Source organism: Montipora foliosa, chromosome 11 (genome assembly GCF_036669935.1).
Source record: "Montipora foliosa isolate CH-2021 chromosome 11, ASM3666993v2, whole genome shotgun sequence".
NCBI classification, from domain to species: Eukaryota; Metazoa; Cnidaria; class Anthozoa; order Scleractinia; family Acroporidae; genus Montipora; species Montipora foliosa.
In genome coordinates, this window is record NC_090879.1 from 9901779 (window position 1) to 9916778 (window position 15000).

Below are 15000 nucleotides of genomic sequence, written 5' to 3' on the forward strand. Positions count from 1 at the left end.
CGCTTGCCTTGAGATCCGGAGATCCCTGGTTCAAGACCCGCTCTGACCACTTGTTGAATTTGATCCTGGTAGTCCCTGGTTCAACTTCCCAGCTGCACTTGTAAATAGCCAACTGGTTTGCCTCCGGCCAGTTGGGATTCTTAATAATTGTTGTTGTTGTTCTGTTCTGTTGTTTCGTTGTGTTTCATTGTCCATGAAAAGGCCCAATGGGGAGTGGTCAGTTAGTGTGTATTGTATTGTATTGTATTACTTTAATGTTGATCACCTTGTTTTCTCTCAACAGGAAGTCTTCTTAACTTCCCTATGCAGTCCAGATATTGAAACTGTGCTTATTTCACTTTCCTGTTTTGGCCATATGTGCAATGAAGTGGACATTGTACAGAGCTCAGAGTCTCTCAATGAGCTTCCAACATCTCAGAATATGCATGTTTACCGTGATCTCTCTGATGAAGCTACTAAATTTAGAGCTGGTGAGTTTAGGGGGTGTTTTTTTTTTTTGGGAGGGGGAGGGGGTGGTAGGTAGAGGGCAGGATGCTTGCAACACTATGTCTTGAGGTGTGTTTTAATAATTAAATTATTATTTATATGTATGGTAAGGTAAGGTAAGGTAAGGTAAGGAACTTTATGCAACTGTCTAGTCTTCTAGTGCTCGAGCACCTCAGGCGACCATGTTGAGTCCCCAGGGATTGAAAACTTTTGTTTTTGCACACCAAAACTTGTTCCCAAACATTTCAACTGGAGGCTTGGGGTACGAAATCTATTGTCCATGGCCAATATGGTTGCCGCGTAGATAAGGCCCATTGTTGTTTTTATGAATTGTGGTGCTCCCTTAAGATACAGCCTTGTAGGCTGGGCCTTCTGCAAGTTTGTGGCCTGGTCCCAGTTCACAGCTAGGGTGGACAACTTTATCCAGTGGATAACTCACTATCTAGAGTACTAGATTGTCTAGCACACCTTTTAACTAGATGTGCTTAGAGTGTGCAAATTTCACAGTTATGAGGGCAAATACTGCAATCTTTGCAGAAATTGAAACTGTCAGATATTGACTTTTCCACCAGTTAAAGTTTTCCAGCCTTTGAACAACTGGAGCCTGCTTGTTTAGGAAAGCTGATCTTTTAAATAGTTTCAAGGTAACAGAAAGCAAAGTGGTAGTAAAGTATAACGACTTAAATCCTCTCCGTTCTTGAGATACAGAAGGAATTGTGACACCCAAAATGGCCCGTAAAGTTTGTCAGCACTTTCTGGAAATGGGCCCCTGGTCTACAAAATTCAAGGGCTGCTGTGAGGTTACACCTCTCACGCTAATTACAAGTGTAAATGTCATGATTAATTTTGTAAAGACTGAAACTCAGATTCAATGGAAAGACAAAGTCATTGACATGTTTCAGCTTATGCAGTCATTTGTTCAATTATTTTCCTTCTGATAATCTTTTCATCCCCAGGAAGAGCTGCATTACAAAAGCGCATCATGGCTTTGTTGAGACAGCTTGACAGGCAAACTGCAGGGAATGTGCAGGTAATTTCCTTGTATTTTGAGCACATTTTACTTGATGCAATGTGGAACAGCGATTGTAAGATAATTAATTTTTCAAGGAAATAAGAGCCATCAAAACACATTTTAAAATGTTTACCTCAGTGACAACCAGGGTATGTTGTCTTCCTTATACTGCTAAAATCTTGTCCAGAAAACCAGATTTTTATTGTGGAAGCCATTCGAGGAAATGGAATCCTTCCTCACCAGCTTCCTTTATCAAATGAAGGACATGTTCATGTATTAAAAATTGAAGTCTTCCTCAAGGAATTCCTTCCTCTATCAGGGCTTATGTCAGTAACTATTGTGCCTGAAAATGAAACTATTGTGATGATTATCATTTCTAAAAAAAGTTTTTATTAGACATCATTTCAGCACAGTACTTTTAGTTTTTAGTATTTTGCTTTACAAAATGTAAAGCGTAGTTTATTACTCCAATGATCAAGTTTGTCCTTCTTATCTCTTATAGGCCTGGGAAGGTACCTACTCAAAGTGGCAGAGGTTGACATATGACCTAGCAAATTTCGCTAAAGAGGAACCATCATCAGCAATGGACGTTCAAAAATATCTGCGACGAAAAACAGGATCTAAAGTTAATATGGACAATTTGCAGGTGAAACGTAATCATATTTTTTGGGAATGGAGGGGAAGCTTTGTAAGGAGAGAATAAATCTCACTTGGTCAAGGAGAAAACCTGCACAAAGCATTTTACTAGGGCAGCCTCAGTTGAGCCATATGCCTATAAGTGAATTTTTTTTCTGATGTCATTGTTTCTGTTTTGTTTCAATAACATACACGGTTGATCATAGAAGGCATCTTAGTTAAACTTATCTAGATGTAAATATCCAGTTTCAAGCCTTTTGGCTTTGATGGTAAAGTCAGCTTACAGGCCTAGTGGCCCAGGCCGGAGCTTATCCTCGGTTTCTGTAGCATGAAGCGACAAGGAGTATTTCTACTCCCCCGTGGATGGGATGCTAGTCCATCGCAGGGTTACCCCCAGCATTAAATTTGCTGGTACCCATTTATACACCGTGGTGGCACCGAGGGAGTAAAGTGTCTTGCCCAAGAACACAACACAATGTCTCCGGCCAGCTCCCGAACCTGGACCATTCGCTCCGAAGTCGAGCACACTAACAATGAGGCCACCGCGCCTCCCACAGCTTTGGCTTTGATGATAAGGAAGTTATTAGCCATCAAAAAGTGATAAATTCTTGGGTGGCAAAGGTGCTAATCACATCCCATACATTCGCATACATTCTTCTGGTTATCAAGTTCACGTTTTCAGAGATAGCTCATTAAGCAATACACTTTTAATACTCAGTACTTTATTCTAGACTGACTGATAAGAAAATGATAGCCTTGTGCTACATTGTATATAATGAGAGATTCCCCTTTATCCTCATTAATTTTCTCTCTCGTCAAGTCATGTAGCAAGCACTATTGTGCTGGTAAAGTGTCTCCCAAAAGAGCACATGAATCTGTTTTTCTGTTTCTAGAGAACTGAGTTTACATGTATTGACCATCTTATCTTTTTTCATGGTACGCAGGGGTGTTTAAATGAGTGGACATACATGACAGGGTTCCTTTGTTCCTTGGGAGGAGTGTGTTTGACCTCCATGCAGTCAATCAGGTATTTTTATCAATTACAGTAGTCTTCTCAATTCTCGTCATGACATGTTGCAGTTCCTTTCTATAGTCCTTTGTCATGTCCTCCCTTTCTTTGCTTCAATCCTTTTTCTTTTCCTTTTGGTTCCTTTCCCTCCTCCTTTGTCATATCTTATCCCGTTCTAATACTTGCTTTTATGCTCCGCTCTTCTCCTTGCTTCTTTGCTCTGCTTTCCTCTTTGATCTATCGTTTCATTATTGTGTGTGGTTCAATTTTTTCTTGTTTCACATTGTTGTAGAAGATACAGCAGAAGTCTCCCATCGTCTGTTCACTCTGTCACTCAACCCCAGAAAACGGAAAATGTGACAATAACAAAGTAAGTAACAACCTCTTTACCTTTACATCAAGGTTGTTTTACTGTCAAAAAGTCAGAGCTTTTAACTTAATATAAACAACATCGTCGCTCTTTGGAGGTTGGGTGCCCGAAACATCCTGGAGCTTCCACTATTGGCAGCCAGCTCCAAGGTGGAGACTGCACCGATGGCTGGCAAAACCTGACAACCCAGCCATGAGCCCCCACGCCCCTGAAAAGGACAGGCACCCGTCACACTGATAGACAGTGGAAAGCTGAGGGTGGGGAGGGTGGGGGGGAACAAAACCGCTAAACGCTCCACACACAATGCTTCTACTTCCCGCCACACTGATAAATAAGCAATACAGCCCAAAGCACGAGGTATTCCACGCATGCGCCAGTATACTAAAACCACTGACCAACTGGCTGCAGTCGCTCCTAGTTGTTTACTTGGTTAAACTTCGTTTAACCTCATTAAACAACATCGTCGCTCTTTGGAGGTTGGGTGCTCGAAACATCCTGGAGCTTCCACTATTGGCAGCCAGCTCCAAGGTGGAGACTGCACCGATGGCTGGCAAAACCTGACAACCCAGCCATGAGCCCCCACGCCCAGCCGGAGGACCTCCGAGCCTAGATGGCTCGGAGAGAGGGGCTCATGGCCCCTAAGCAAGAGCCCCGACTCGCCCAATCCGACGGCACCCAACAACCAAAGAGCTGCTCATGACCACGCTAACAGCCTAGACCACTGCAATGTGCTAACCGCAAACTGCCAGAACAACCCAGAAACTACAACCAACCCAAGGGATCCATGCACATGTGGACAACAGCAGACTGCGGAATGGAGAGGGGTGTAATGGGGCGGAAGTGGACTGGGGAAACAACACACACTAGACAACATCGCCAAGAATACAGCGCAACGCTAACAACGCTGAGAATACAACGCCACGCAATGCAACGCTAAACAACGCTGAAAATACAATGCAATGCAACGCAGCGCTAAGATGCAACGCAACCCTAAACAACGTAAGAATACAACGCCACGCAATACAAAAAAAAGAATATAACGCCACGCAATACAAAAAAAAAAAGGAATATAACGCCACGCAATACAAAAAAAAAAGGAATATAACGCCACCCAATACAACGCTGGGAATACACCGCAATGCACCGCTAAGACGCAACGCAACGCTAAACAACGCTGAGAATACAACGCCACGCAATACAAAAAAAAAGGAATATAACGCCACGCAATACAAAAAAAAAAGGAATATAACGCCACGCAATACAACGCTGGGAATACACCGCAATGCACCGCTAAGACGCAACGCAACGCTAAACAACGCTGAGAATACAACGCCACGCAATACAAAAAAAAAAAAATATATATATATATATATATATAACGCCCCGCAATGCAGCGCTAAAAAAAAAAAAAAAAAAAACGCAATGCAACTCTAAGGTGGAACGCAACGCTAAACAACAATGCAAAAAAGTATAACGCTTGCTCTTCGTAAACTAAGTAATTATATTAAACTACCTAAGTACGTAAAACTGTACAAAACAAGTCCACGCAACATGCTAGCAAATGAAAAGAGAAAATACACGCTAACGCCACGCCGATGCATAAAATAAAGCAAACTCCAATGCATGTCACTTAATATACAACGGCCCAAGCCTCTAGATAATAGTAATAGTAGTATAAAAATATGCTTATAGTCGAGTTTAAGGCCCAAAGCAAAACTAGAAACAAACTACAACCAAGAGAGAGTGCCTATGACGCGACCTATAACGCTAAAAGCCTGACAAAATACGAGCGAGACGCTAAAATTGACGCTACGCCACCTAACAACTGAGCTATGTGTAGCTCATAAGTCCAAATGCATGAAATGCCCTGTCCCATATGAAACTGTGCAAAGGATACGCTGTCCAAGGTCGGTCGAAGACAAGCTTCCCGCCAGGTGATTCTTGTACGGGGATCGGAGATGGCCAAAGGTCACGCCGTGATCCCAAGCAAATTCCACGTGGTCGTGAATGGCTTTATGCGATAAGAAGCGGGGCCCTGAATAAGATCTCGATGGTAGAAAACGCTTACTGAAGCTGCGTGAACTGACGTTGCCAAAAATAAAGCTACAAGACTCCAACATGGCGGCTATCCAAACTCGATCGCAAGTTCGCCCGAAGTTGCGTTTCCCCCAGAACAAACCCGTAACTGGACCCAAAAGGAATCCTGACTAACAGGAAAGCAGTTTTGAACACATCTACGGAATGACAACTGTATATAGGAAACAAAACCGCTAAACGCTCCACACACAATGCTTCTACTTCCCGCCACACTGATAAATAAGCAATACAGCCCAAAGCACGAGGTATTCCACGCATGCGCCAGTATACTAAAACCACTGACCAACTGGCTGCAGTCGCTCCTAGTTGTTTACTTGGTTAAACTTCGTTTAACCTCATTTAATTTATTATTCCTTTTCTATTATAATTTGTAGGTTTATGCAGGACTTACTGAGTCTTTTGGTTTGCAGTAATGAAAGGACTGGGTTACAGGTTGGTGTTGGTAACTCAATGAAGTCGCATTCATCTGGAGCATTAAATGAAGTTTGACTGCGGCATTTAACCCTTCGTCCCCCCTGCCAAATAAGATGAGACATTATTATTGCAAAACTTTTACACTGTAGGGCGCTTTCTTGGGAGGAAAATGGTTCAAGCAGTTATTATTTGTTACATTAAAAGTTATTATTATAAATTATACTCAACAGAATAATGCTTTTTTGATTGGTCAATGACTGATGCATAAAATTAATAGGTTTTAGAATGCAATATTGAAGTTGCCATGGAAACACAATTATGGAGAAATGCTGTTAAGTAAACAATAAATAAAAATTTATGAACTTGCTAATGCATTTTGTGATTAATGGTTGGTCATGTTGTTTTGAACGTTCTCAAATTATACTTGCTTACAGCTTGTGCAATTTTGAGAACTTTCAAGACATCACTCATGTACATAAATCATGAAACAAGTGCACTCGCATTCGTACAATTTTGTATACTTATTAATGTCACAAGTATTGTAGGGAGCCATGGCAAAAAAATGAAAGCAAGGTGCAGTAGTTAAATTAAACTCTTACAAGTCCCCAGTTGTTCGAAAGGTAGATAATGCTATCTGGATAAATCACTATCCATTGGATAGTGCAATAATTGGTTTCGCTATGACTTACCCACTGGATAGCGATTTATCTGGCAGATAGCGCTATGCATCATTTGAACAACTGGGGCCTGATGATGATGATAATCATAATAACTTGTCCTTTTGTTTGGATACACTTTTCGTTATTTCGTTAGATACGAAGCACTGTTAATGAGATGGTTGGAGGTGAACTGAGTCAGAAACTCTACCCAATTCTTCTGACGCAGATTATGATAGTTGTCAGCAGCTTCTTTGCACCATCAGGGCAGGTTGGTTCTTTTAAGATTTTTCTTAGACAGTCGGTAATAATAATTATTCTATTCAGGATTATGAACGTTTGTTTCCAACTTTTCATTATGTCATTTCACACAAAATTTTATGTTTCACATCAGGTTCACTGGATAGTTAATAGAATATTAATATCTCGTTTGCCTCTTTGAAAGGTGGTTGTTCAAGAAAGAAGCACTCTTTTTACAGAGCAGGTATAATTTGCTAGATCATGTCATATTAAGAAATTTAGACAAACAAATTACGATGAACAGGATCAGGTGTTTTTTTAAGGGATATGAATTGTTCCATTGCATAAAAGATTTCTGTGATGGAATCAAAAGCCCATGTTCCCTAAAAACTCTTCATCCTGAACTTTGTAACTTGTTCAGGTCAGTAAGTGTTTATCATGTTGTTCATCAAGCACTTGACAACAAACATAAAAAAACTTATAAAATGAAAGATTGTGTATAATGTTGTTGTTACCGTTTTAAAGTAATAAGTAATGTGTTGAAATCCTCATCTGCTTTTAAGTGCTCATTGGATGAACCAGAGTCAAATAGATAAGTAGATTTGTGGAGATGGACTAGTTCAAACACTTTTATTTGCTTTGCAAGAAGCATGAAAATTTGGGAGTAGCAAATAAATGTGTTTGAAGTAGTCCATCTCCACAAACCTACATATCTATGAACTACTGTTACTGTACCATTTACGGTATAGCTATAATTAGGTGCTATGATTTAATCTAGTTTCACTGATTTCATTTATGCTGAAAAACGTAAGTAGCTTACCTCCTGTTTTATACATGTAGGTGCTTATATGGCTTATGTTTTCCTCTTTTTCTGTTATTGGTGATAGTGTTAGTATCTGAATTTCAGAGACAGACTAAAATTTGTCAAAAGCTAGGAGACAAAGGCAATGCGTGTGTACCATGCGTTGTTATTGGTAGACAAGGGGCAGTAAATGAAGTCATTATCACCATGGTAACTCCACATTGGTTGCTTACTTCCAAACACAGATCACTGTCATCATCAAACATATATTGGAAAATAAACTTGAACACAAGAATTCTCCGCAACTGAGTGGAATTGATGCCATGATCTTATCGTTTGTAAGGTCAGCAGTAATCTATATGTAAGGTCTAAAAATAATTTATTGTTACAGAAAAGTACAGAACCATGATTCCACCATGATTCCACCATTATTGGGCTAAGGGTGTTAAATGCGTTTTGTTTTGTTTGAAAGATATGTAAGGAACCTTCCAGTCAGCCAACAGACTCTGCAGATCAAGTGTAAACTCTGCCAGTTAATTGATGTGGTAAGTATGTGCAGTAAAGTTGCTTGCCCTTAAAAAAATTAAATTGAAAGGTCACAAGGTTTGTAATAGTACATGTAATCAACTTCTACAAATTGAAAAAAAAAATTCCATAAGGGCTAGGTGGCATTGACCTTTATCAGTCAGGATACATGTACAGCTGTAAGAAAAAAACACATGCAGTTGTTGTTCATATCGGTGGTTTACAGCTGCACTGTAGGTGCAATAAATAATATTTATGGTCATATTTTGATGAATTTAACTGGGAATAACCAAAATACAAGAACAAAACACCACATTTACACTGAAAGAAAGGTAACCCCTTTGTTGTTATACAGGTGATGGCAAAGAGGGATGAACTGTTACTTCATCAAGAGGTAAAGCTAAGGAACAAGCTTGTTGAATATCTCACAGACTGGGTTCTTCCATCTGCCGAACACCATCAGAGTGTCCCGGCTGAGCTCTCAGTTTTGTCAAAGTAAGTTATGGAATTCTCCCTCTGCATTCATGGGAATACTGAAATGTCTTATAAAAACTATACGATTATATTTTTGTCTGGAAGGCTAATGTCCATGTGGTAACATGAATTCAAGCTCATGAACTTTTGCATGTTGAAGGAAGTGCATCCCAGACAAATTTTCTTGAAAGTACTCTCTTTTTGTCTATTTGAAGAAATATTTTTCAACAATATGAGTGCATTGCTTTTTAAATCCTCAGAGAACTTGATGCGACTGTGATGCGTGCCATAGCATCATTGCTGTCAGGATTGCCTTTACAGCCTGAAGGTACAGAGACGGACATTGTGGAAGCCAAGTCACAACTCTTTCTAAAGTATGTTGCAAAATATCAGTTCAATTGACAACTTTATAAACTGAGGCTTTAAGGCAAAGTATTACCACACTGGTCCATTTGTTTCATCCCCCGTCCCCTCTTAACTTTTTTTGTTTGCATGTACCGGGTGGAAGTACAATTAAAGAAAGAAGGGCACTCTTCTATTAGCACACTATCATGTTGTTGGAGAAAGCATGCTATGAGAAATCCTTTGTAAATTTTTTAATTTGCAGATATTATGATCAAATTCTCATTTAACTGTTAATTGAAATCTCATTCCCAGGGTCTCTCTTCTTTGACGTTTCAAGCGTTAGGCCTTCGTCAGAGCGAATCACTCTGACGAAGGGCTAACGCTCGAAACGTCAGCTTTTAGAATCTCTGTACGGTGGCCAATTTACATTATCAACTCCGTTGATAAAACCAAATTTTTGTATACTACTTCCCCACCGACGCAGCACCACAGTTTCTTTAGAAACTACCCCTTCATTCTCTTCATTCTCTTCATTCTCTCTTCTTTGCCTTGTTGGCACTGGTGGCTCAGTTGGTTGAGCACCGGGCTGCCATGCGGGAGGTTGTGAGTTCAACTCCGGCCCGACCAACACTCAAGGTTTTTAAATAATTGAGGAGTAAGTGCTACCTTTGTAATTACATCCACAAATGGTTAGACTTTCAAGTCTTCTCGGATAAGGATGATAAGCAGGAGGTCCCGTCTCACTAATAACTTCCATGTTCATTAGTTCCCTGTGGGACGTTAAAAGAACCCACACACTGTTCGAGAAGAGTAGGGGATGAAGTTCCCGGTGTTTTGGCTGTCCTCTGTGTGTATATGGGTGGGTGTGTATAGCAGGTCCACATTAGCTGAATTGTCCTTTCCGAAATTCAGCAGGGAACTGGGGCGAGTTTCAAGTTTTAACTAATCGATAAACTGACACTACCACATGAAAGATCATGTTGAGATTGGTCATTTGGCCAAGTATGGTGCTTTTAGGGTGAACAGAGACCAAGTTATGAACCTTGAAACATGGTTCAAAATCCATACAAACGTCTCTAATTTTGACAAAGCGTCCCCCAAAACCATATTTATAAACTCTAATTTTTTTTTGTCAGTTTAGTGACAACTGTAAAATCCTGTCATGGACCTACAATTTGAAAGAAGCTGCGATGAAAATCACTATGTTTGCCCATTTTAAAGAGTATCACGGAAATCATAAAAATTTTAAGAGTTTATATGGTTTTGGGGGACGCTGTATCAAAATTAGAGATGCCTGTATGGATTTTGAACCATGTTTCAAGGTCCATAACTTGGTCTCTGTTCACCCTAAAAGCACCATACTTGGCCAAATGACCAATCTCAACATGATCTTTCATGTGGTAGTGCCAGTTTATTGATTAGTTAAAACTTGAAACTCACCCCAGTTCCCTGCTGAATTTCGGAAAGGCCAATAGCTGTCAAAACTGCAACCTGCTCAAACAAATAAAATAAGAAATAACAAACAAACAAACAGGACAGAGGAGGCTGAGCTGAGAGACCCTGGGAACGAGGTTGTGTTAATTGTACTCTTAGAGATTCAGTGGACAATTCCATTGGAACTGTTGCCTGATCTTTAGCTCGGAGATCTTAGCAATTCCTTTACTGAGCCTCTTTTCATTTCATACTTTATGTCTTGGTGCAATAATATTGATCTTTCATATTTACCATAGGTACTTTACTCTGTTCATGAACTTGATGAATGATGGAAAAAGCACCGCACAGGCACAGGGAGATGTGTGTTACATTGCATCACAAACCTTGCATCAAAACACAGTCCTGGCCATGTCAAATCTACTGAATGCTAACATTGATACTGGACTCATGTATGCAATAGGTAGGAAACTATTTGGGCCAAGACAACAAATCATTTGGGGATGTTACACTGTGACAGTAACAAACAGAGATCCTGGTAATTCAACTTACAGACAATACTGCAAGGGAAGAGAACGGACGAACCTCAAAAGACACATTTAAAAAATAATAATATCAATATAAACTTAAGTGGACATTTGTATTCTTTTGTTAGTATAGGTAGTCACATGATTTTGAGTGCAATTTGGAATAAATAAGCAGGGGTAAATTTTTTCAAAGATGACCAAACTATGGGCTTGTGCAATTTATAGTCTTCGAAAAATTTTTACAATTGCTTCTTTATTCCAAATGGCACGAGAAAAATCATGTGATTACTTATTAATAACACACATGAAAAAATTCGAAGAAGATACACAGATATCACCCAATCAGGGAAAAATTGTGCCATAAATTGCGCCATCCAGGTGCGCGCTTGATTTGAAAACAAAAGATTTGATTGGTTCTGACCAAACCCTATTGTTTATTAACCAATCATAATCCAGAATTTCGATGTGTTTTTTGCACTGGTGTTACACCTGAACCGCACTGCTCTTAGCCAATTAGAACTGAGTCATTTTTTCATGTATAATTTTTATTAAGCAGTGAACATTTCTAATATGTTAAACATATGTACATGTAACAATAGGTCTAGATCTATCATATTATGTTTATTCAGTAGTGAAAGCAGTTGCAGGTTGTTTCAGCTTCCAGTTTTGGACACCAGATGAGACCTTCAATGATGTGACAATAGTGCTAAGAAAAAATGTAAATTTTTGTATGTCGTAGGGCTTGGTTACCATGATGATCTACAGACTCGGGCTGTTTTCATGGAAGTCTTAACCAAGATTCTGCAACAGGTGTGAAAATAAGGAAAGACGTGAATGTGCATGTGTAGGTTTTTCAATTTTTCGCCTCTCTTAGGTCAACCTGTTTAGAGTTGTCCTGCCGACCCAAATTAACAATGTAATTTAACCATTTTTTACTTTAAATCATTAATTTGAAAAAATGAGCATATTAACAGCATAGAGAAAAACGTGTTGTCTTAATTTTACAATAGCATCAATAAACGTTTCCGACATATTGATTTTGGGTTCATGACTTGTTGTTTCCAACTCGCAAGGCAAAATTATGGTTATTTTAATTTTTTCCAAGGGCACAGAATTCGACAATTTAGCAGATACAGTGTTAATGGACAGATTTGACAGATTAGTGGATTTACTAACTCTAAAAGGAGAAGGAGGCAAGCTGCCAATTGCTTTGGCCTTGGCCAGTGTAACACCTGTTCAACAAATGGTAGGGAAACATGAAAGCCCTTTAGATTTGTGTTTTGTATGGCTACATGTTACTTTTAGCCAATCAATCTTTCTGTAATAATAATAATTATTGTGATCATTACTCTCAGGTGTTCCTGTCATCTATTTCACTGCATTAAGATTAGTTAGTTTCATTGCTTGTATCTTTTGTAAATGGCCTAAGTAATTTCTTTAGTTTTGAATTTGATTCGTTTTCTTTGTGGTCACATGGGAACTCTACTGTTACCGTAGTACTGGGATCCTTTAACAATCATTCATAATCCACAGCAGTGCTAGGATAATACTATGAATGATGGCAATGGATAAGGTAGCGTGTGATAATAAAATGCTTGAACCGCTTGAAGGCTGTAAACTGCTGCAGCTGTATCATTGAACCATTAACTATTGGGTAGTTTTTAGCCATTTTACAGATAACCATTAAGGCCGGGACACACTAGGCGATAAGTCGCTGCGACACGTTGCTGCAACAAATCGCCTTCTGTGACACGGTTAATTTCATGAAAATCATTGTCGCTGCGGCAGAATTTTTTCGCCGCAATCAGTCGCACGAATTCAAACCAGTTTGAATCTGCGCGACTTATCGCAGCGACAAAATTAGCAAAAGTAGCGTTGTCGCATCATGTGTACACTTCCGGCAACAAGTCGCCGCGACAAAATATAAATGAACCAATGAGAGAGCGTCATATGGTCAGCCATATTGAATAAGAAAACTAGTTCACATACCCCCTCATACGAGATCACTGCGTGTGCTCCGAACAGGCGTCTAGTCGCAGCGACTTGTTTTGCAAGTAGTACACATGGAGCAACTTGTCGCAGAGACATGTTTCTGCGACTTGTCGCCTAGTGTGTCCCGGCCTTTAAACCATTGACCCCTCAGGCATCCGAGGATGCAGGCCCCAGTTGACAAGTAAAATAGTCTGGCATTAGACAGAGTAAAATCTGTTAAGTCTCACTGCCAGGAGTCAATGGATTAATGTGCATTTGTTCATATACATGAACAGGAGTGTGCCATGAAAAGTCACGTTAAATTTTATTCTTTTTCAGGATGATTTAGCACACGTTCTTGTCACTCTGTTTGATGACAGGCATATTCTTCCCCAGCTCCTAGACAACCTTTTTACTTCAGAGGTTTGTTGAGTCCTTTCATTTTAAAATAAAATAATATCTTACAAAAATCTAAGTTAGTACATTGATGAGAAAAATTGGATACTGTGTTCTCCAGTTTAGCTGTTTGGGTCATCAAAGGAAAAGTAATCTCATCGTCGAAAGACCTCTTTGACAGTGGCAGTCTAAGAAAACATCCATTTGTTTGTTTAAGCCTTTCTACTCTCACTACTATGGTGCTGTGCTGCTCACTATAACTTTCAATAAAAGCCCTTTGGTGATATCCAAAAGTGAAACCTCTCTTTGCTTCCTTCTATTACACAGGAAGGCAGCGTAGTCTAGTGGTTAGGGTGTTGGGTTTGCATGCGGTTGCCCTGGTTTCAAATCCCGTTCTGACCTCTGGTATGGATTTCTTTCCAGTTGTCCCAGATTCAACTCTACCACGCTTTGTAAACAGCCAACTGGTTCCCTCCTGCCAGTTGGGGTTCTTAATCATGTCTCTGTTAAGTTTGCATTGTTTCTTTCAGATTATTAAAAGTGGGGTGCCTGTGAACTAGCTTGATAGCCAAGTGCACTTCCACTATAAACGAAAGCATTTACATTTACGATTTATTATAATGTTAAATGTGTCGTATAAGGTGCTTAAATTGTGTGGTAAGGGATGAAATTTCAAATTGCAATGAACCAAATCGAAAAAGAAACTTGTCGAAGAACACCCGTGGTGGAACTTAAGATTGTGCACACGGAAGTAAAATTAAGCTTTTATAAATTATGAACATTAACTAAAGGAAAATAAACAATCTCAAACTGCAACCTTTCTAGGTAAACAGTGCTGAGGGAATGCAAACGTTATTCAGAGGAAACAGCTTAGCAAGTAAAACTATGACTTACTCCTTCAAGGCCTTTGGTGGCAACTACTTGCATACTCTGTTGGGACCACTAATATCACCAATGTATAAAGAAATGGTATCCTTCGAAGTCGATCCAGCAAGGTCAGTGTTATAAAACATGTTTTCATTTAATCCATGTTGTACAATGCTGGGGGGATTTTTTGAATGTCCAAGGAATAAAATTTGGGTTTTCAAGGTTCTCCCTAGTTTTCAGCACAACTGGTAAGGGACCTTTTCAAACCGGTAATAATATATATATATTATATATATTATTATTATTATATAAATTTTACCGGTTACCGCCTGAGAAGGAGAACCCTGGGGACCGTTTTCTATTACCGGTAATTAAGGAAGAGATGTTGGTTTTAGAGGCTATACGGGAAAACACTTTTAATGCACCTATCAATGTTAAGGCTGAGGGAGGGGGGTTTGGGCATGGGATGGGGATTTTGACATTTTCATTTAAAAAAAATCAAATTCTTCACCCCTGGGACAAAACAATTGGTCAAAATCCCCACCCTGCGGCAAGTGAAGGTGGTCAAATGTCCTTTGTATGATCGAAATCGCTACCCTAAGGACATCGCGTACGATCAAAATCCCTACCCTGAGGACAGACCTCACAATCAAACTCCCGACCCCCCCCCCTCCCTCGGGCTTAACATTGATAGGTGAATGGTTTTGTTTAGATCATCATTAGACATTATTTGGAGCAGTAC

At 39.6% G+C, this 15000-nt stretch overlaps 1 protein-coding gene across 1 annotated transcript in view; it reads left to right on the forward strand.

The window, feature by feature from the left end:
- LOC137974604 (neurofibromin-like) overlaps positions 1-15000 on the forward strand; it is a 90493-nt gene that overhangs the window by 24404 nt on the left and 51089 nt on the right. The window contains exons 19-35 of the mRNA XM_068821509.1: positions 284-470; positions 1443-1516; positions 2001-2144; positions 3079-3161; positions 3436-3513; positions 5985-6042; positions 6838-6951; positions 7126-7164; positions 7968-8065; positions 8195-8267; positions 8603-8742; positions 8982-9095; positions 10797-10960; positions 11764-11834; positions 12130-12270; positions 13335-13418; positions 14217-14386. Of these exons, the coding sequence (XP_068677610.1) occupies positions 284-470; positions 1443-1516; positions 2001-2144; positions 3079-3161; positions 3436-3513; positions 5985-6042; positions 6838-6951; positions 7126-7164; positions 7968-8065; positions 8195-8267; positions 8603-8742; positions 8982-9095; positions 10797-10960; positions 11764-11834; positions 12130-12270; positions 13335-13418; positions 14217-14386 (1832 nt within the window). The remainder of the gene's footprint in view (positions 1-283; positions 471-1442; positions 1517-2000; positions 2145-3078; positions 3162-3435; positions 3514-5984; positions 6043-6837; positions 6952-7125; positions 7165-7967; positions 8066-8194; positions 8268-8602; positions 8743-8981; positions 9096-10796; positions 10961-11763; positions 11835-12129; positions 12271-13334; positions 13419-14216; positions 14387-15000) is intronic.